The sequence below is a fragment of the Podarcis vaucheri genome (assembly GCF_965113315.1).
Source record: "Podarcis vaucheri genome assembly, chromosome: 5".
Classification (NCBI taxonomy): domain Eukaryota; kingdom Metazoa; phylum Chordata; class Lepidosauria; order Squamata; family Lacertidae; genus Podarcis; species Podarcis vaucheri.
Window position 1 is genome coordinate 83,687,108 of NC_138763.1, and position 22,485 is coordinate 83,709,592.

Sequence of the window (22,485 nt, forward strand, 5' to 3'; positions counted from 1 at the left end):
TACATCAGGAATAGGGCGGTGGATCCTGTCGCCCGGCAGTCACCTCACCTCATGGGTGAGCCGGCATTGTAGAGGGATAAACCCTCAGACACACCACATCCCCATGAGCAAGCTCTCTGCTCGTAGGGGATCCTGCAACAGCGTCCTTCAACTATGGCAAAGTGTATGGACTGGAGCCGCAGGGCGGTGAAGCCTTAAAAACTAGGAACTGACACTTGTGGGAATATAAATGCAATAAATAATAATAGTAATTTCAAAGAGTAGAGGGTAAAGGAGCGCTCTGCCACCCTGTACTCCTGTGCACTCCAAAGACCACTATGTGGTTCCTAATTAAGGCTCACTGGAGCCCTGAACAGGAACACCACAACTTTCTGTTGGCAGTCACTACTCGTCTCAGGCTTTCCCAAGCTGGTGCCCTCTAGATGTTTTGGACTGGAGCTCACATCAGCCGCAGCCAGCAAACCAGTTGTAGTCCAACTGAAGGGCACCAGCTTGGGAGACGGCCAACTTCTACTGTTGCAATTATAAGAAGTTGGTTTTTGTTTTAAAATCTGGTGTACAAGCTTTTCTCAAATGTAAAGTTATCACTTTTTAACCTTGACAAGTTGTGGGCACGCCAAGGAGTCACATCAGGAGGCTGATTACGATCAGGTTATGATTATGAAGATTCTAATTTAATGCATTTGAGCAAAAATACCTTTCTGCAATCCTTAAACAACCCTCTAAGATAGATCAGCATTATCTCAGCTGCAAAGGTCAGGGGGGCAGGGGGTCTTGCTCAAGGCCACCTACAGCTTACATCCCAGACTTATCTTTGGCTGTGTACACATTACCATTTACTGTGGCTCCAGAGCATTCCCACCGCGTGTAGGCATGACACTTCCCACAATCCATATCTATTCCAAAGTTTATTGAGAAATGCGGCTGTTTCATACATTTGCCCTGAAACCAGTTTCCCACCATGTCAAAAACATAATCCACATTCACTTTTCAGTTAAGCTGAGGTGTGTGCATTTCAGACAGTTGTTGCACTTGAGCAGATGACAGCTTTGTGGATAGGAGTTGCAGGCAAGGGGAAACCAAACAGGTAATTCACATCAGATGAAGACATCAGACCTAAACCCTTTATCTGGTATGTACAGCAATGTGCTAAAATGATGTGAAACACAGCAGGGGGGCATGACCTCAATGTGTTTTAATCCACTAATGTCTACATAGCCTGTGTCTTATGGGGTTTACTCTGAGAGCAGTGTGTGCATTGGATTGTGACATTAGTGAGCTTTTAGCAGACATTAGAATTGAACCATGGACTTCCTGAGTCATAGCTGTTTTAAATAAGAACTTGGAAACAAAGGTAATCATTGATTAATGGTCATAACACCACGATATTCTTCACAGCAATTTTCTTTTTTCAAAGTAGGTCTGCCAAAATAATGCCGGTATTATAGAATTGTAGAAGTTTGAAGGTACCATGAGGGTCATCTCTTCCAAGCCCCTACAATGCTAGAATCCTATTGTTTTTCTACAAGCAACAAATGGGTAGTTTAAAAAGACCCTACCATCAGAAACCATTTCCTCCAATCTATGAAAACACACTCATTGAAGACTGTTGGGACGCAACAAGAATGATAAACCAAACAAACAACGAACTCTGTAATATTATTTCCTTGTGGTCTCAAAATATGAGCAGCCCATAAAAATCATGAACAGGTGACAACCCTATCATTAAAATTTACAGTGTAATCATTATTATGATTATTAACTATTGAACAATCAATACTAACCTACATAAGAGCACACAACAATAAAATATTTAAATCACACACTACATCCTTACAATCTACAACTACTTTTCAAAGAAAGAGGAAAAAGGAAATTAAAGAAAAAGGTAAAGATAAAAAATTAAAGTAATTAAAATATAATTCCGATTATTCTCATTGTACTATTTCTCATTTTGTTATTTATCACACAGTACCTTATTGTTGTTCTGTTTTCCAAAATCTTATCAAAGTTCTATTGTTTTTCACCTTTATATTACAAGAGTCACTCAAGATCTGCCAGGAAGTTTTTGTTATCACAATAGTTTTTTAAATATTCTTTAAATACTATCCATTCCTTATTGATATTCTGCAGCGGGTATCCTCTAACTCTCCCTGTCATCCTTGCCAATTATAAGTATTGTATCATTTTAACCTGCCATTCGGTTTTTGTGAGGGGTCTTTTCACTTTGCCACCAGAATCATGGCTGCTGTTGTTGCGTACATGAAGAGTGGTCTGCTATTTTTTAAAATTTCTGTTGACATTATTCCTAAAAAGAAGGCTTCTGGTCTGGCCTCTTTGTAAATGGGAATTTTAGTATCTTTTTTAATTCATTACTGTATAATTCCCACCACATATGCATATACGAACCTTTACCCTTTTTGCATCTCCAGCACACTTCTGATCTATTTTAATACAACTTGATCGGCGTAAGGTGCCATCTGTACTTGATTTTCATGATGTTTTCTCTAAGATTATAGCACACTGTAAACTTCATGTCCACCTTCCATAATTTCTCCCACTGGTTCATGGGGTTGGACTCGATCGCCCTTGTGGTCTCTTCCAACTCTATGATTCTATGAGTCTATGTGAATATTATATCCAAGTTCTTGGGCCCAAGACACCATCACCCCTTTCTTTTACCTGTTCTTTTACCTCCCACTCAAGATATAGATTGTACATTTTTGAAATATATTTTCCTTTGGATTGGATTAGTTCTTTTTCCAAATCTGAAGTCTTATTTTCAAATCCTTTTTTAAATCTATACTTAATCTTTCATTTAATTGAAAATATTGTAACTAATCCATCAGGTACAACTTAATTTCTTCAAACTTCTTCAGCGTCAATTTGTTATTGTTTTCTTCTAATATTCTATACATTGGCAGTCTCCTTTCATATTTTTCTTTTTTACTGCCATGGCTTCTGTCGGTGAGGTCTTAGGTTCTAGTATTTCTTTATATATTCTCCCATATTTTATAAGGGGATTTTCTCACTATATGGTTTTAAAAAACCCTGTGTACCGTCACCTTCTTATAGACTAAATATGTGTGCGACAGAAATAAAATCCACTGAATTAAATGGGACTTACTCCATAGTGTGTTTAGGATTGTAATCTTAATTTTAAAAATGAAATAAAAAATAAGGTTCCCTTGCAGTTGTGGCTGTGAATGCCTATTTTATTCAGTTGTATTTTATCCTTTTCAGATACTCTCCAAACAGCTCTGAGACTTTGGTAATCATCCAGTTTTGGTTAACCTGTTCAGAGGAGAGGATTGATCACATCAGGTCAATTACCTACTTAGTTCAATCTGTTATAAAACAAGAGTGACCTCAGAACTGAAAGCCTCTCTTCTATCTGAGATGCATTGGTGACACTTTCCTATCACAGGCCTTGGGTGACAGCCCATTAACCTAAAAACACCTCTTTATGAGTAACAGGCCATATAACAGGATTGTGAACAAGAGGGACCAGACGCTGTGGCAGAGCCAGATACCAACTCTATTCCCATATCTAGTTTAACATAATTATTACAGGAGCTAATAATGGGGCTAATTCACCTGCTCATCTTCCAAAGTAATATATGCCATCAGTTGCCTTCTAGCTGGTCTATGAAAAAGAATGAATGAGCACAAATCTGAAATGGCAGTATAGAAAAGCCAATGAGGGAACATTTCAGCTTCTCAGGATGCTCTGTCACTGACCTTAAGGTGTTCATTATTGAATGAAGTGGCCTCAAACCATGAGACCACTGAATTACAACGCACCAGTGCTATTATTTGCAGATGGAATCAATACAATATCAGTAGGGCTGCATCAATAGGAGTATAGCATCTAGATCAAGGGAAGTAATAGTGCCACTGTATTCTGCTCTGGTCAGACCTCACCTGGAGTACTGTGTCCAGTTCTGGGCACCACAATTCAAGAAGGACACTGACAAACTGGAACGTGTCCAGAGGAGGGCAACCAAAATGGTCAAAGGCCTGGAAACGATGCCTTATGAGGAACGGCTAAGGGAGCTGGGCATGTTTAGCCTGGAGAAGAGGAGGTTAAGGGGTGATATGATAGCCATGTTCAAATATATAAAAGGATGTCACATAGAGGAGGGAGAAAGGTTGTTTTCTGCTGCTCCAGAGAAGCGGACACGGAGCAATGGATGCAAACTACAAGAAAGAAGATTCCACCTAAACATTAGGAAGAACTTCCTGACAGTAAGAGCTGTTCGACAGTGGAATTTGCTGCCAAGGAGTGTGGTGGAGTCTCCTGCTTTGGAGGTCTTTAAGCAGAGGCTTGACAACCATATGTCAGGAGTGCTCTGATGGTGTTTCCTGCTTGGCAGGGGGTTGGACTCAATGGCCCTTGTGGTCTCTTCCAACTCTATGATTCTATGATTCTAATAGGGGCTGGGTTTACGTTTTTTAAAACCACACTGGATGTGCTAAAAACTGGCTTACCAGTGCAAGGAGGTCTGTGTTATCAACTACTGTTTTTGGTGCATCATTGCAGTTTAAAAGGTCATTATCCTCAACTGTATAGTTCAGCATTTAGTTTCCCTCTGATATCTTTTTACAAGCTCCCCACCAATTGTGTCCCTGCAACTCAGGATAATACTTTATGCATCCAATGAAGTGAATTATATTGTGTGTGTCATAATAAATTTGTTAATCTTTCAGGTGCTACAAGACTCTTCTGTTGGTTTTGCAGAATTGAAAAGATTCCCCCTGCACCAATTTTACAATGAATGCTTACCGATTGAAATGGTAATCTGAAAAAGCCATTGTGAAATGGGTGCTAACTTTTGTGCTAGATTCTACTGCCTCAAATGAATGGCATCTCAGTCTGTTGTCTTTATCTTGCAGGTCATGATTACAACATCTTTTTGTGCTTAAATAAGAAAGAAACTCTGATCTCCCTCACCCCCTGCTTTGTGAAACACATTACCCTACTGTGGATTGTGGAGTTGTTGTTGTTGTTTTCTAATGGGCCAGCATAGCTACTTTTGCTGTTAATTGAGCTTATTTACAATGGATAGAGTACTCGTCATCTCCAAGAGAGAAAGCAGCTTTTTTTTTTTAGGGATGAGGGACATACAGAGTCAGTATAGACTGAGTGCATCTTCTGAAGGCAAGGATATGGTTGGTTGGTTTTTTAACTGCATGCATTAAATGCTTGTTTTTATTTCTTTAACTGCAAATGATTCAGGAAGAAGATCTGGTCAGTTGGCAACTAAGAACTACTTGTAGCTATTTTATTCATAGATCTCTTCTATTACATCTAATTTGTGCATATGTGACCACCTTTCTGTATATGAGGTCTGTTTAGGAGAATGCCAGGTTTTCCAAGCATTCTGCTCTACACTGTAGCCAACCATATCACTATGCAATCCCAAAAGCAGGACACAGGTCAGGTGAGTACCCTTTCGCCCTGTTCTTTCCCAGCAATTGATATGCCTCTGATAGCATATATCCATAATGATTAGTAGCCACTGATAGTCTTAGCATTCATGAATTTGCCTAATCTCTTGAAAAAGCCATCTAGGTTGGCAGCCATAATCACATCTTGAGAAATTCCAGGGCTGTGCTTATACACACACACACACACACACACACACACACATTAAGATGTGGACCCAGATCAGCCCTATCCCAACCTAGGTCACACCCAACCCAGATCTGGTCCTATATCAGGGTAGGACTAAAGGGGCCGGGCCGGGTAGGACAAATCCACTAGATTCAGTATGATCTGCCCAATCTAGCGCCCAGCCCCATTAAATTCCATAGTGGAGTGTTGAGAAATATAGTGGACTGGGCAGGTGAGGTTTTATGATATGGATTTGTAATATATTCCAAGCCCAAAGCCTATACCTCAGTGAATGGAGTAAATTCAGACTCATGCAGATTGTGTAGAGGTACTCAACAGAGATGTCCTCTATCTCCACTGCTGTTCGCACTTTCCACTGAAGAAGTATCTGAAGAAGTGTGCATGCACACGAAAGCTCACACCAAGAACTAACTTAGTTGGTCTTTAAGGTGCTACTGGAAGGAATTTTTTTATTTACACTTTCCACTGTTAGCAGAACTTGACCCATTAGCAGAACCATTTAGATCTGAATATATAATCAAATGAACAGGGAACATAATGATATGCCAATAATGTAGCATTATTTGTGAAAAAACCATTTGGAGATGTCTTAGGCTTTGATAGATTTATACTCTTAGGCTCAGTTGTTTCAGGGTTTTTGCTGGGCGGCAGGCAGGGAGCATGTTGCAGCTGTGTTGATTTGGTTGTGTATTAGTAAGTTCAGTGGGACTACTTCTAAATTAGTTGTCCTAAGAGGGTCCAATTAAGAATCTAAAATTAACTGACTTATTTTATTATGACTAAACCTGGCTAAATCAAGGCTGTATGTCAAAGACGGCAAACTGTATTGGACACAATCTAGTTCACAGGCAACCCTCCTATAAAGCTTCATTGAAGGCAGTAGAGCACAAACCTTGGTGGGGGGGGAATAAGGGCAAGAAAATGAAATAAAGTGTTCAAAATATCCCCTCACAAAGTTTTTAATAGATATAAATGCCCATGTTGCAGGCTAAGGCACATACAAGTTAAACTTAGATGTCTTTAAAGCTTTGGAGAGCAACTTAACACACTCATGGTAGAAAAATCAATTAAACCTTATATCCCCATCTCAAACTTCAGTTTTTTTAAAAAATGGAAGACTCATGAATGGAAACCAAACTTTTTAACACAGAAGTGCTACTAAATCTACTTATAGCAGGATCTGCAAATATTCTTTTGCATACAAAGAAAATACAGCAACTTCCCTCCACATTTATTGCCACCTACTCTAGCCTCAGATACAGAGACTTAAAAAGAAAAGGAAAGCGACAGAAAGCCCATTGGTGCATTAAAATGTGTCTCAGGAATATCCAGCCATTAGAAGACGTAACCTTTTATCTCTAGAACCATATGTACCGCGCAACTGACTTTTTTCTATGGAAAAAATAAGCTTGCACACAGGAAAGTGAATGTTTCAGTAAATGGAAAGTTAAAAGACGACTCCAGACAAGCTATTAAAAGAACAAACTTTATTCAAAACATCGAAGTCATACATTAAAAGAGGGAGCTTGTAAAATATGTACAGGATAGCAAGGAAGGAGTTGGGATGCTAATCTGGAACCTGACTTAAAGAGAAAAACTGAGAGCCCGAAGCACTTCCATCAACGTTCTGCATTTGTACAGGATTTGTAGCTGAATAATTCCCTGTTGCAGACCAGGGAGTATAAGTGCTTGATGCCATGAAGAAGTTCCCAGCTGATGGTGGAGGCTGCCTCACCATCTCCGCACCATAATATGGACCTGGGCAGTTGCTCGCCTGGGAAGTCTCATAAAGCCCAGTTCCACAAAAAGCAGCCTGCTGGTAATAAGCAGTGTTCAATTCCAGGGAGCTCTGCTGTTGCGGGGAATACTCTCCTGGTTGTGTGTTGTTGAGAGGTGGCTGCCACAATCCTGTTCCTCTGAAGCTTTCAGCATAATGCAAGTTCTGTGGCTGATAATATTGCTCCATATGAATATTTTGGCTGCTTCCTGGACTGCTTCTTGGGCTGCTGTCCAGGCTGCTTCTTAAACTGGTTCTCTCACCGCGGCTATAAGGAGCTGCAGAATGGTTCCCGATCCTTATCCTGGAACCTATCCTCTTTGGTGTTCTGGCCCTTCTGTTTTGAAACCAGACCTGAAAGGAAGAAAGGAGAGAACCAGTATAGAAGACATTGCTACCATGAATTTGTCTTCTTGATCCAACAGAGAGAAATACATTTAATAAATTATGCTTATTTCTCTGGGGTTTCTCTTTAGTTCTCTGCAGCATTTTTCTACTCTCTTCAGCTCCACATTCATATATCCCATGTGCATAATCTCTAGTTACTGTTAAATATAAAGCTTCTAAGTTGGAATGACTAAATACTGCTATTTGGCTGTCTTTTCTTCTGCAGTATCAGAAAAAGCCACCTTTAAAAGCTGCACAAGTGTACAGTTCCACAAGACTTGCTTTATTGAAGTATAACCTGTGGATGTGAGCTTCACATGTAAGAAATTGTCAAGCGTTTGTTAATGTCAAGTGGATGGCTGCATACAAGACTTAACATCTCTGTGTGCATTTGTGCTGGAAGGCAACACTTTATGCCTGGCAATTGTTTTAAAGATTCAATAAACTTAGTAATTTTAAATGGTTCACTCAGAAGCCCTACCCATTTGTTGTGCCCTGTTTGGGGTCTCAGCCTCCCAAGTGTCCTGGGGGTAATGGACTAGGCAGGGAAGTGTATTTATATATATTTCAAAATGCCAATTTCTCTGTAGGAGAGAACTAAGTACTTGCTCAACTTTTGCCAGAAAAAGCAATGCAGCTTAACTCGTTTTAGTCTCCCCAGTGCAAGCTGCTTATGGCGGCAGTCCTCTGCACATTACCTTGGGAGTTAGTGTTACCTGGATCAGGCTGCTAAGGCAGCCTATAAAACCAGATTTAATGTACTTTTAGCACTAAGCCCATCCATTGCAGAAATTAGATTTCTAAGCTGGGTCTCTAAAGATTTTTTTTAATATGATCTAAACCCAGAACCCACGATACCCCCCCCAAAAAAAACACACCAAGAAAGAGGAAGTTAGCTTATCGCGAAAGGCGCCTTGTTCAAGAGCTGAGGGGTACACGGCTGAACTAAGACCTTCGACTGCGCAAGGATTATACGGAGCGTTTCAAATTGTTCCAGTATGTGCGGTTTAGGGAAGTCTTGGGAGCCCCCACCATCCCGATTCTTACGTGCACACGATCTTCCTCGACTCCGATGCACCTCGCCAGCGCCTCCCTGGTCTCATATCCGGGGTACTGGTTCTCTTCAAAGGACTTTTTTAGGAGCTCGACATGAGATGGGCTAAAAACAGTCCTTTTTCGCCTTTCTCCTCCGACTTTGGGGTGACTTCCTCCTGGGAAAAGACAAAGAGGCAAATTTGAAGGGAGCGCTCGGCTGAAGCTTGCAGATCTTCCTCCCTGAATTGGTTTTGCCTTAACAATGGACACTAATTTTAAATAAACCTCCGGTTGCTCTGAACAAGTCTTGCATGAAAACAAACCAAAGAATTTTAAATAAGAAGTTTACGCTTATTTCTATGCCTGCCATCGTTTTCCGTAGCCGATCCTAACCACCATTATTGGGAAATTTAATCCCGTTTATGTGAAAGGAATTTAACAATCAGAAAATGTGTGTGTAAATGCTTCATGCGGTAAAATGCAGCAAATGCTTCATGCTTATAAGTAAAGATGTGCAAACCAATCTTGCGAAATGTTTCCATCCGAAGACATTTGAGCCCCTGTGTAATCCCTCCCCGGCTACCACAAATGGGTCTTTGAAAGCCTTCCCTACATCCTGACACAGAAACACCCTTCATTTTAAAAACTGTCGCTTATGAAACTCTGAATTTATATCAATCAATTGAGCAATTTTTTAAAGACAAGTGAACTAAAAATCGTTTTAACAATCCTCTCTTCTTACCTCGGCCGGTAGTTTTCATCTTGCAAAAGCGCTGCCTCGCTCTCTTCCAACAAAGCTGCTTTTCGCTTCCAAAATTGCCCTTGCTCCTCAAGGCCCGCTCCAGGTTTCTGGAGTTCGGCGCCTTTATAGCCCCTCCTGGCTGCCAATTGGCCGGCGCGTTTTCCTTGGAGAGAAGCGCTCCAGTGGAGAGGCGGCTTTTGGGGAGGAGCGAGTTTCAAGTTCACTATTCAAGCGCTGCTTGACCAATCTAGATGGGCTGGAGCGCACCCTTCCCTTAGCATCACCCCTCAGCAAAACTGGAAAATAGCCCCATGGGCTTGGAGTTTAGTATGCACAGTTGAAGAGAAGGGGATTGAGAGGATGGGTTGGGGAGCGAGAGAGCCAGACACAACTGTGGTTTATTTTTAAAAAATATTATTATGAACCTTTCATTGTACAGACAGAGATGCGCCAAGACTTAGGCATGTTGAAAGGCTTTGCCCAAGAAGCCTAGATGCAGCAAGTACACTCTGAAACCCCCTGCCTTTTGAGATGAAGAAGGCGCCTTCACCGCACCCTTTTCGGCGCCTGCTATAAACTTTGTTTCCTTTCCTTTTCCTTTACCTTTACCTGCAAAAAGTTGCTATGCCTTTTAATCGGTGGTTTTAGCTTCACTGTAATTGCATTTTGCATGTTTTTCACTTTGACTTTTATCGATCATGTTCCTGCTTTCGTAAGCCGCTTAGAGGTTTTCGTTAAGGTTAGGCGGTGCAAAAACTTTAAGGGAAGAATGTGAGTAACACCATTGCAAATAAAGGGAAGGCAAACTCCTCTTGCCAAGAAGTCAGTAGGTCTTTCAAGCCCAAGCGGCTGATGTTAGATGCTCGGAGTATTCAGCCCCGGACAGACGTCGCAACTAAATCCTGAATCTACACAGTCTCAAGGCACTATCGCTTGTAACTGCAAGGGGGTTGCATTCTCTTTCTTTCTTCTTCTTCTTCTTTTATTAAAGATTTTCTTGTTTCACAGAAGTATGTGTAATGTCTCTCGTATTTTTTACATGTAACATTTTTACAAATCCGTTTCATTTGTTGAGACATTAGGGGGAGAAAAAAAGGGATGGAGGGTGGGTGTAGGTGTGGGGGGCGATGTTTCTATTATGCTTAATTTATGTTGGGTTTGGTGTCAGCGTTGCTTGTGCTGCTCACTTCTGTTCCTAACGGGGTTGCATTTTGAGTGAAAGCGAGCTTTCCGTTTCCTGGGCTTGCTTCAAACGTTGCTGGTGCTTCCTTTCTTTTCACTTCCACTATTTCTTTTTCTGTCTTTCTATCCCCACAACTTTCACGTGGCATATTCCTCTGCATTTCAGGGATTAGCTGCATCCAAATAGCCTGCCGCTCCACCCTACACCCGGGGCAAGATAGTTGCCTCCGATCCTCAAAGGAACTGAAAACGTTCTGAAATCTTCCAGCTCATACAATGAATGTTCCCAGTCCCTGGCAGTTTGTTAATCACTAATGATTCCCCGTTGGTACATTCTTTGTTATTTTTGCATAAGAAAATTAACACAAGGGACCCTCCCTAAGTGTACCTATAAACCCTAATCATAGGTATGCTGACTCAGAATCGGCAAAGAAACTTTTTTTCGAGTAAGAACTACATTTTTTACTACTGAAAAAAAGCTTCCGTGAAGGTTGGGGGTGTTATAGAAAGATGTGGAAACCTCAGCAACCATATCAGTACTGTCTCGGGAAAGATTATCCCTGAACAAAAGAGGGCTCACATTGGGGGTGGGAGAGACACGATTAAATGTCTCTAATTTCTGCCATCATCATCGCTTAGAAGCTCGGTATATTTCTGCAGAAGGCAATTGATTTAAATATGTGTTCCTGTAAGGTACTTACAGTAGGGACTAGCAGAATTTCCTGGAAAACATTTATTTGTATCCTTTGGGATTCAATACGTTGCAATTTATCTCAATATATTCTTCATTATAGCGGTGGAACATCTACCTAGAATATAAGGGGATTCTTGCTTGCTTGCTTGATTTAGATTCCACCCTTCATCACAATATCTCAGGACAGTTCACAAGACTGATAGATAAAACTTTATTCGCATTAGTGGAGTCTATAACCTGAAGCGCCTGTAACATTAAAATCTGGGGATTGCGGCATGTATTAGCTGTGAAGTAGCCTTTTATTTTTGATTCATCAACCTTGGAATCCAAGTATGTCTGTTTATGGTGGTATGTGTCCGGGGCTGAATACTCTGAGCATCTAACATCAACCGCTTGGGCTTGAAAGACCTACTGACTTCTTGAAAGACCTACTGACCTCCATTTATTTGCAATGGTGTTACTCACATTCTTCCCTTCAAGTTTTTGCACCGCCTAACGTTAACGAAAACCTCTAAGCGGCTTACGAAAGCAGGAACATTATCGATAAAAGTCAAAGTGAAAAACATGCAAAATGCAATTACAGTGAAGCTAAAACCACCGATTAAAAGGCATAGCAACTTTTTGCAGGTAAAGGTAAAGGAAAGGAAACAAAGTTTATAGCAGGCGCCGAAAAGGGTGCAGTGAAGGCGCCTGCTTCGTCTCAAAAGGCAGGGGGTTTCAGAGTGTACTTGCTGCATCTAGGCTTCTTGGCACATCTCTGTCTGTAAAATGAAAGCTTCATAATAATATTTTTTTAAAATAAACCACAGTTCTGTCTGGCTCTCTCGCTCCTCAACCCATCCTCTCAATTCCCTTCAACTGTGCGCATTAATTCTCCAAGCCTATGGGGCTATTTTCCAGTTTTGCTAAGGGGTGATGCTAAGGGAAGGGTGCGCTCCAGCCCATCTAGATTGGTCAAGCAGCGCTTGAAAAGTGAATTTGAAACTCGCTCCTCCCCAAAAGCCGCCTCCCCATTGGAGTGCTTCTCTCCAAGGAAAACGCGCCGGCCAATTGGCAGCCAGGAGGGGCGATAAAGGCGCCGAACTCCAGAAACCTGGAGCGGGGCTCGAGGAGAAAGGACACTTTGCAAGCGAAAACCAGCTTTGTTGGAAGAGAACGAGGCAGCGCTTTTGCAAGATGAAAACTACCGGCCGAGGTAAGAATAGAGGATTGTTAAAACGATTTTTAGTTCACTTGTCTTTAAAAAATTGCTCAAATGATTGATATAAATTCAGGGTTTCATAAACGAGGGTTTTTATAAAGGAAGGTTGTTTCTGTTTCTGGGTCAGGATGTAGGGAAGGCTTTCAAAGACCCATTTGTGGTAGCCGGGGAGGGATTACACAGGGGCTCAAATGTCTTCGGTTGGAAACATTTCGCAAGATTGGTTTGCACATATTTTACTTGTAAACATGAAGCATTTGCTGCATTTTACTGCATGAAGCATTTACACACACACTTTATGACTGTTAAATCCCTTTCACATAAACGGGATTAAATTTCCCAATAAACGTGGTTACGATCGGCTGCGGAAAACGATGGCAGGCATAGAAATAAGAGCGTAAACGTATTACCTAAAATTCTTTGGTTTGTTTTCATGCAAGCCTTGTTCAGAGCAAGCGGAGGTTTATTTAAAGGCCACAAAGTGCGTGGATTTCAATGTCAGGTACAAAAGCCTTCCTGTAAAAAGCGAAGGCTCTGCCCTTCTGCGCTCTGCCGGGTGGGTGGTCAGCGGGGCGCTTGAAAGAATTGCCACTGAAACGTTCTCTACCGGGGGTCGTTTTACGCAGTGTAACCCCAGGCAGCGCCCGATTCTGGGGGGAAAGTGCAGGCGATGCAGCCCTGAGCTTTCCATGTCAGGAGGAAGATCGGCAAGCGTCGCTTCAGTTGAAGCCGAGCGCTTCCTTCAAATTTGCCTCTTTGTCTTTTCCCAGGAGGAAGCTACCCCAAAGTGGGAGGAGATAGGAGAAAAAGGACCGTTTTCACTCCTGCCCAAATCGAGCTCCTAAAAAAGTCATTTGAAGAGAACCAGTACCCCGGATACGAGACCAGGGAGGCGCTGGCGAGGTGCATCGGAATGGAAGAAGATCGTGTGCACGTAAGAATCGGGATGGTGGGGGCTCCCAAGACTTACCTAATCCGCACATACTGGAACAATCTGAAACGCTCAGAATAATCCTGGCGTAGTCGAAGGCCTTAGTTCACCCGGGTGCCTCTCAGCTTATCGCGAAAGGCGCCTTGTTCAAGAGCTAACTTCCTCTTTCTTGGTGTGTTTTTTTTGGGGGGAGTGTATCGTGGATATAAAGGCTTTTGAACATAACGCCTATATGCCTTTTGCACAACACAAAACAAGTTAACGTAGGTTCTCCCTCTGTAATACACTAATCTTTGTTTGGTTGTTGTACCTGAAAGTGAAATTATTACCTTCCTGTTTGGAAATAATGGGCATTTGTTTTTCTCCTTTCTTCTGTTCAGATATGGTTTCAAAACCGACGAGCCAGAACACCAAAGAGGATAGGTTCCAGGATAAGGATCGGGAACCATTCTGCAGCTCCTTATAGCCGCGGTGAGAGAACCAGTTTAAGAAGCAGCCTGGACAGCAGCCCGAGAAGCAGTCCAGGGAACAGCCAAAATATTCAAACGCAACAAAATTACCAGCCACAGAACTTTCATTATGTTGAAAGCTATGGAGGAGCAGGGTTGTGGCAGCCACCTCTCCACAGCACGCAACCAGGAGATCATCTCTCTGCCCCGCAACAGCAGAGCTCCCCGGAATTGAACCCTGCTTGTTACCAGCAAGCTGTTTTTTGTGGAACTGGGCTTTGTGAGACTTCTCAGGCGAGCAACTGCCCAGTTCCATATTACGGTGCGGAGATGGTGAGGCAGCCTCCACCATCATCTGATAACTTCTTCATGGCATCAAGCACTTACACTCCCTGGTCTGCAACGGGGAATTATTCAGCTACAAATCCTGTACAAATGCAGAATGTTGATGGAAGTTCTTCGGACTCTCAGTTTTTCTCTTTAAGTCAGGTTCCAGATTAGCATCCCAACTCCTTCCTTGCTATCCTGTACATATTTTACAAGCTCCCTCTTTTAATGTCTTTTAATGTATGACTTCAATGTTTTGAATAAAGTTTGTTCTTTTAATAGCTTGTCTGGAGTCGTCTTTTAACTTTCCATTTACTGAAACATTCACTTTCCTGTGTGCAAGCTTAATTTTTCCATAGAAAAAAGTCAGTTGTGCGGTACATGTGGTTCTAGAGATAAAAGGTCAGGTCTTCTAATGGCTGGATATTCCTGGGACACATTTTAATGCACCAATGGCTTTCTGTCCCTTTCCTTTTCTTTTTAAGTCTCTGTATCTGAGGCTAGAGTAGGTGGCAATAAATGTGGAGGGAAATTGCTGTATTTTCTTTGTATGCAAAAGAATATTTGTAGATCCTGCTGTAAGTAGATTTGTTAATAAGTTTGGTTTTCATTAATGAGTCTTCCATTTTTTAAAACACAGAAGTTTGAGATGGGGATATAAGGTTTAATTGATTTTTCTACCATGAGTGTGTTAAGTTGCTCTCCAAAGCTTTAAAGACATATAAGTGTAACTTGTATGTGCCTTAGACTGCAACATGGGCATTTATCTCTATTAAAAACTTTGTGGGGGGATATTTTGAACACTTTATTTCATTTTCTTGCCCTTATTCCCCCCCCCCCAAGGTTTGTGCTCTGCTGCCTTCAATGAAGCTTTATGGGAGGGTTGCCTGTGAACTAGAGGTACCACTGTATATGCCTGAGGGAAGATAGCCGCGCCCTGTGGTGGCGCCTGGGGACCGGCTACCAGATAACTCTCGGCATTGTCTTCCCTTATTACTTTCCCGCAGCATCAGAGCTATAACGAACGTTTTGCTGGGGCAAAGGGGGAGGGGGAGGGGGTGTCCTTCACGCTCCTTTTCAAATAAATGGCGATTTAATTTCCCAATAAACATGGTTAGGATCGGCTGCGGAAAACGATGACAGGCATAGAAATAAGAGGGTAAACTTCTTACTGAAAATTCTTTGGTTTGTTTTCTTCCAAGCCTTGTTCAGAGCAACAGGAGGTTTATTTAAAATTAGTGTCCATTGTTAAGGCAAACGACGTCAGCTAGTCTTGGAATCAACAGCAGTATAAAGTTGGAACCACAGCTTAAAACCAAGGGCTAAGGACGAAATCACAGGCTAAGTAGGTGAAAGTCAATTGGTTATTACTGGCGGCCGAAGAGTCAACTGCCAAAGGGGTGGACAGGGAGGGAGGGAGGGGATTGACTCAGTTTACCAAAACGACGGAAGAAAAGGTGATTCCCTCTTATCGGCTGAGAAGTAAGGGTGGGGTTCCCCCACCGGAGATAAAAGCCCAGACCGAACCCCCAGCAGAATAGCAGAGTGAACCTGAGGGATCTTAGTGGCCATTTTTAAGGCAAAACCAATTTAGGAGAGAGCGAGAAAGAGTTTTTTCATGATGGCAACCAACAACGAAGGTAACAGAAACTTAAAAAAAATGTTTATTAATTCACTGTCTATAAAAAACAACAACAACATTGCTCTAATGATTTATAGGAGAATGAGTAGGAAGGAAGATGATTTCTGTTTCATCTGGCTCAGGATCCCGGCGTAGGGAAGACTTTCAAAGTCCCATTTGTGGTAGCCGGGGAGAGATTAAGCATGTCTCACTATTTCCTGGGAAGAAGCCCAGGCAAGACTGCTTTGCACACCTTTATTTGTAAACACCAAGCATTTAGTGCGTGGAAAGTGCGATCCTATACAGTACACACTTTCATGAACGTTAAATCCTTTTCAAATAAACGGCGATTTAATTTCCCAATATACGTGGTTAGGATCGGCTGCGGAAAACGATGGCAGGTATAAAAATAAGAGCGTAAACTTCTTACTGAAAATTATTTGGTTTGTTTTCATGCAAGCCTTGTTCAGAGCAACCGGAGGTTTATTTAAAGGCCACAAAGTGCGTGGATTTGAATGTCAGATACAAAAGCCTTCCTGTAAAAAGCGAAGGCTTTGCCCTTCTGCGCTCTGCCGGGTGGGTGGTCAGCGGGGCGGTTGAAAGAATTGCCACTGAAGCGTTCTCTACCGGGGGTCGTTTTACGCAGTGTAACCTCAGGCAGCGCCCGATTCTGGGGGACTTGCTCCCGGGCAAGTGCAGGCGATGCAGCCCCGAGCTTTCCATGTCGGGAGGAAGATCTGCAAGCGTCGCTTCTGTTTAAGCCGAGCGCTTCCTTCAGATTTGCCTTTTTGTCTTTTCCCAGGAGGAAGCTACCCCAAAGTCGGAGGAGATAGGAGAAAAAGGACCGTTTTTACTCCTGCCCAAATCGAGCTTTTAAAGAAGGAGTTTGCAGAGAACCAGTACCCCGGATACCACACTAGGGAGTCGCTGGCGAGGAGCATCGGAGTCGAAGAAGATCGTGTGCACGTAAGAAGAGGGATAGTGGGGGTTCCTAGGACTTCCTTAAACAGCAAATACTGGATAAATTTAAATCGCTCAGAATAATTCTTTCGTTGTCATTCGAATGCGTTAGATCTTCCTGATGCCTCCGAGCTTAACGCGAAAGGTGCCGTATTCAAGAGCCAACTTCCTCTTTCCTGGGTTTTTGTGCGGTTTTATGGGGGGGGCCTGTTGTACCGTGGATGGAAAGGCTTTTTGTAAGGGGCGGGTGCGTTGTGTCCCCTCCTTTTCAACTGCAGGAAGAAATTGTGCCCATACTTGTTCAGAAATCCTGGTTCCTGATTGAAGCTTCCTTTTCCTTCCCACTCAAATTATTGGAGGCACATACTTTCAAATATCAAAGGTTCTGGGTTTGAACAGTAAAAACTCTTAAGAGACCTGGTTTCAACCTAATTTGAGGATAAAACCATCTGGTTTTCTAGGCTGCCTTTATAACCTGACTCACCTGACCGAACTCCCAAGGGAGTGTGCATAGGATATTCCTATTAGGAGGGCAGCTTTCAGCACCTTGCATTGAGAGACCAAATGTGCATCATTCAGATGGAACCACAGTTAAGCAACACTGCTTTTCTAGCCAATGTCCCGCAAATCCCTAGTTCTCCCACACTGAAAAAATTACACCACATGAGGCACGAATATTCGGTGGTCCTCTGAGCTAGAAAGTGAAATTATTACCTATCCATTTGGAAATAATGGGCATTTTGTTCTCTCCTTTCTTTTGTTCAGACCTGGTTTCAGAACAGAAGAGCGAGAACAAAGGTGACTGGTTCCAAAACAATGATCAGGAACCGAGCTACAGCTCCTTATAGCCGCTCTGACAGAAGAAGTCCAAGCACTCCGAGGAGCAGTGCAAGAAGTCCGACGCAGCAACATTACCAGCCACGCAGCTTCCATTATCCCGAAAGCTATGAAGGAGCAGGGTTCTGGCAGCCACCTCTCAGCACCACGCAACCAGCAGAGCCCGTCTATGCCACACAGCAGCAGAACTCCCAGGAATTGAACCCGGTTCATTACCAGCCAGCTGCTGTTGGTGGAACAGCGCTTTGTGAGTCTTCCAAGGCAAGCAACTGCCCAGTTCCATATTATGATGCAGAGATGATGAGGCAGCCTCCACTATCGAATGGTAAAACTTCTGTACTCCATCAAGCAGGAAAACTCCCTGGTCTGCAATGGGGAACACTTATGCAACGGGGAATTATCCAGCTGCAAATCCTGTGCAAATGTTGCTTGAAGATTACCGAAATGGGCAGCAAAGCAATATCTTCCCTTCTCCCGACGCCTTCTAGGGTTACTCATCCATATAAATACATTTTACAGTTTTTCAATAAAGTTTGTTATTTTAATGCCTTTGTTTGGGATCATCATCTGGCTTTCCCTTTACTGAAGCATTCTCTTCCCATTGCCCAAGCAAGCTAAGACCACTTGTATACTGAAATCAAAAATAAAAGCTGAACAATTTGCCACTTGTTCAAATAAGGACCAAAGTCAAAATCTGGGGTTGGAACAATTGGGGAAATGTTTCAAAATGTTCCAATTTTGCTTTTGCTTTTGTTGGGTTGATGTGGGTTACATGTTTAGTTGGGGTTGGCGGTTACTTTAATTTGGGTATAAGTATAAACTGTTCATTATTGCTATTATTATTATTATTATTATTATTATTTATTACTATTGGTTTCTTGGTTTGCTATTTATTTGTTTTGTTGTTAAATGTTTGTTGCATTGTGTTGTAAGCACAATGTATTTTGTACTTTTTGCAGAAAACAATAAAGCATATATGGATATAGATATATATGTGTGGTTTTGTGCATGTGCTTCTATGGGGATGGATTTTTCTGAGCCCTGCCTGCCTGCCATGCTACATAATGCACTCCCTTTTTGAAATGTTGCCTGAATACAGAAAGGGGTTGGTTTTGCTGGATCCCCTCTCTGCTTTTGCGTGCAACTTCCACGAAGGAAGAGTTCACCCAAACCAAAATCCTCAGTAGCTTAATGATGCGACTCAGACTTTGGGCTAAATCAGGGGATTCAAAGTGTTAAATGAGGATGCTATTGGAGAGTATTGGGAATGCCTTACAAGTTTCCAGTCTGTTTATAATGCTACACATTATCACGTCATCATTCAGTATTTCCTCTTGTCCCTAATCTTAAACCAAGCTAGTCCTTGCTGAGCTACTGACAACCAGACAAGGGACCAATTCTGCTTATGCGGTTCAGGGTTTGCTTTCCAGCCAAATGGTTCTGAAACCGGGTTTCACTTCCACGAGCTTATTTCTCTATTTATATCCCACCCAGGGGCGCCCACTTGGATAGAAGATGGGGGGGGGGGGAGGCCAGGTAAGCTCTGCCCTGCTCGATTTGGGGGGGGCAAGGGACCTGGGCCCAAGAGTTGGCTCCTAGGACCCCACCTTCTCCCCCCTGGGACCTTGAGGCGGCCCACCTCCTTCTTCCCTCTCAGCCCCCGACACCCCCGCGAGGGAGACCAGCCGGAGAGGCGGCGACTGGCGCCAAGGCACCCGAGGGAGCTTCGGGGCTGGTAGTAGGGGGTGTGTGGAGGGGGGTGTATAGGGATTGTGGTGTGTGCGTGCGTGCAGGGATTGTGGTGTGTGGTTGTGTGTGTGTGTGTTTGTGTGTGCAGGGTTGGGGGGGGGTTGCAGGGATATAAACCCTGCCTGGCCTCAGGCCGACACGCTAATACGCCGCCAAATATATATATGCCAGAGGGAACATAGAATCCAGGGTGGCGCCGCGCTCCGTTTCCCGTCCAAACTGCCCCCGCGAGTGCGCCCCCGCCTGTCTTGCCTTGGCGCCCTTTGGCCACGGCTTCCCCAGAGCCTCACACCAGCCGCCCTCCTTCTCCCTGGTCTCCCGCTTCTCCCCCCCCTCCCCTCGGTCTCCTCTTTGCTCCCTCTTCACACAATGACACCCCCACCCCACCCCGCAGGGGGGACCCACCCGTGAGGCGAGATAAGCGCATTAGCATGTCTGGCCTCTGAGGAAGGCTGCCCCCTCTCGCCTCCCATTCTGCTCCTTTCATTCCTTCATCCTTCTGCTCCCCTCTGGCCCCTCCAGGCTCAGCCCGGGTTGGGGGGACCGGCTGGGCTGCCCTAAATCCGCCTCTGCTTGGAAGCTCACTTTGGTTTTTGGTTGATTATGATTTTTAATTATTAAAACACAGATCCATTTATTCAGAAATACGTCCCTCTCAATCCCTACCGTTTGATTTACTTATGTACTGCTTTTGAAATGAACCTCACAAAGTGGTTTACATCAATATATCAAAACAATAAGCAATGATTAAAAATGTAATAAAACTGCAAAGGCAAAGTGCAAGGGGGAAAAGTTCAATGCTTTTAGGATTGTAGCTTTTAAAAGTGTAGTTTAGTGGGAGGTTGGATCTTATTGTTTTTTTGTTAAATGTGAACCTCATTTTTGTTCCAAATTGATGCTCTCTAGACCAGTTTCTATTCACCCAGACCAAATGATTCTGCCACCCTGACCAGTTAATACTTAAACTCTTGAGTATTGCTTCATCAATGTGATTACACTATTGACAGAGAACTCTGATCACCATGTTAACATCTATGATGTCATGAATAGCTCTATCTGAATTGAAATTTACATGGATTTGCTGAACATTCAGATGTCTATCTAAATAGTGTGTGAAGCAATCCTAAGAGAATGATAACTTGGGAAACTACTCTGCTTGGCTGTCCTACAATTGCATTCAGGATAAGAAGAAGACTACAGTGAGGGCAGGCATATCTCTGAAGCACCAGGTGTGTATGCATTCTCCTCAAACTACTTGCCAGCTCAAACACTGCACAGAATTTTCCCCACCGATTGAGCTACATTGGATTATTCCTGTCTGATTTAAGGATGCAGGAAGAGCTGCTGATTTGTTCTATTTGTCTAGTTTTAAGAGGGTTTTAAAAACAATTAATTAATTAAAAACATTTAAAGATATGAGAGAGAGACATTGCACATACTTTTGTAAACGAAGAAAATCTTTAGTAAAGATACATGAAAAAGAAACATTTAAAGACCACTTGATTGTAATAGAATCTCTGTAAACAAAACATTAAAATTACCAATGACTGACAGTTAAAAACAAGTATTTAAAAAATTTGGAATACAATTTAAATCAGCAGTAAGCTAAAAAGATATTAAAACACATTCCATTTCTACATGCCTAGATAGGCTAGCCTAAGCAAAAACACCTTTAGCAGGTGCTGAATATAGTACTTTTTGTTGTAATTTTTTTCTTTTCTAGTGCTTGCCAGTTTTTGTAGGTCAATGCCAATAAAGATTCGAATAAAAATAACTATTTTGAGAATCATTTCTGAAAATGGCCTCTCTTCATAGTTTTTTTTTTAAAAAACCAAAAAACCGACAACAACAATTAGCTTGTGTCTACTTCAGTTTCATACTTTCCAAATTTCTCAGTTAAAAGAGGGTTTCCTATTCAGTAAGACAATAGTTACTTTAGTGTGAGTGAATATATATGTACAAGTAACCACACACACACACTTTTATGGGGCCTGGATACATTCATGTCCTGTTAACATAGCATGGAAACTTTCCTTTCATTCATGTTGCCTTTTGTTTCATTCATGTTGCCTTATCTAGCTATGAACTCAAGAGATGGCCCTAGACAAGTTCTGTCTCTCAACCCTAGCCCCGTGGAATGCATACAAGTTAATGATAAGGTTGGGCTTGATTGTGTCCATAATGAAGATAATTATTTAGAGAGACAGAGTCATCTCAGGCTGATTTGGTGTTGATGGTCCAACTTCCTTGGCCTGAGCACAAATTATCTATTCAGTTAACTGTGAGAGAATTCCTCATCTGAAAATTAAGATTACAGGATTTCTTTGTATTACAGCCTTATTCCTGGCATGATAAACCATAATTGATCCTGAGACTGATCACTGCCATTGTGTGAGTATGTTTTAACACGCAGCCTGAAAAGAAGAGGAGTTCTGAAGCATGTGGACTACCGCTACTCATTGGCAGAGTTTGCTTGGAAATATTTTGCTTTGCTGGTGGCAGTAAGCCCTTGTGACTCAGCAACCTGCCTAGCATATCAGTTTAAAGTGCCATTGTCCAAAACTTGCTATGTTGTCAATGAAGTGCTGCATAAAATTCAAACTGCTCTCAAGATACAACTGCTCTCACTGTGCTTTTAATGATTCTACAATGCTTTGAATCAAGATTTAACTGATTATCTGCCTGAAGCCTCAGTTGTAACCATGGTTTATTAACTATGGTTAATGTTAATAAGGGGTTAGTGTTACGTACAACCAGGCCAATGACATGTTCTAAGATCTGATCAGTAGCTTCAGTAAGAATTTATAAACTAGTTTGTGAAGAGTTTCCTTCTGGTGGTGTTTTTTAATTTCTAATGGTAAGATGCCTAAAAGAAAGATCTCTGGGGTTTTTTTTAAAGGTGAGTTTGAATAGTTTCTTAAATTCATTATAGATGTTATCCCAGAATTCCCCAAT

The 22,485-nt window shown here is 42.3% G+C and overlaps 2 protein-coding genes and 2 long non-coding RNA genes across 6 annotated transcripts in view; 2 read left to right on the forward strand and 2 right to left on the reverse strand.

Moving 5' to 3' along the window:
• Positions 1 to 3,222: 3,222 nt before the first annotated feature.
• LOC309532372 lies at positions 3,223 to 6,481 on the reverse strand. The gene is made up of 3 exons (XR_014219824.1): positions 6,117 to 6,481; positions 4,718 to 5,993; positions 3,223 to 3,536 (listed from the first exon to the last, which is right to left on the reverse strand). It is a non-coding gene; the product is annotated as an uncharacterized lncRNA (long non-coding RNA).
• Positions 6,482 to 7,110: 629 nt separating this feature from the next.
• Positions 7,111 to 9,748, reverse strand: LOC309532283 (uncharacterized protein). Its single transcript, XM_082222507.1, has 3 exons — positions 9,580 to 9,748; positions 8,850 to 9,013; positions 7,111 to 7,769 (listed from the first exon to the last, which is right to left on the reverse strand). The coding sequence occupies exons 1-3, from the start codon at positions 9,596 to 9,598 to the stop codon at positions 7,206 to 7,208; spliced, it is 747 nt and encodes a 248-aa protein (XP_082078633.1). The 5' UTR covers positions 9,599 to 9,748; the 3' UTR covers positions 7,111 to 7,205.
• A 5,980-nt stretch (positions 9,749 to 15,728) lies between these two features.
• The window catches only part of LOC309532949 (uncharacterized protein), a gene marked incomplete at its 3' end in the record, with an annotated part of 45,615 nt that continues 38,858 nt past the window's right edge, over positions 15,729 to 22,485 (forward strand). Inside the window, exons 1-2 of the mRNA XM_082223735.1 lie at positions 15,729 to 16,003; positions 16,787 to 16,950. Coding sequence (XP_082079861.1) covers positions 15,982 to 16,003; positions 16,787 to 16,950 — 186 coding nt within the window. The 5' untranslated portion in view covers positions 15,729 to 15,981. The remainder of the gene's footprint in view (positions 16,004 to 16,786; positions 16,951 to 22,485) is intronic.
• Positions 20,274 to 22,485, forward strand: part of LOC309532320 — a 38,044-nt gene continuing 35,832 nt past the window's right edge. The window contains exons 1-2 of one of the 3 annotated variants that reach the window (XR_014219744.1): positions 20,274 to 20,759; positions 21,866 to 21,921. This is a non-coding gene — a long non-coding RNA (uncharacterized lncRNA). The remainder of the gene's footprint in view (positions 20,760 to 21,865; positions 21,922 to 22,485) is intronic. The other 2 variants (XR_014219745.1, XR_014219746.1) reach the window with 2 other exon arrangements.

Excerpts from the sequence above, each read along its gene's own strand:
- LOC309532283 (XM_082222507.1), bottom strand. Across the intron at positions 7,770-8,849 it reads TCGAGGAAGATCGTGTGCAC|GTCTGGTTTCAAAACAGAAG; the intron begins GTAAGAATCGGG and ends TCTTCCTTTCAG.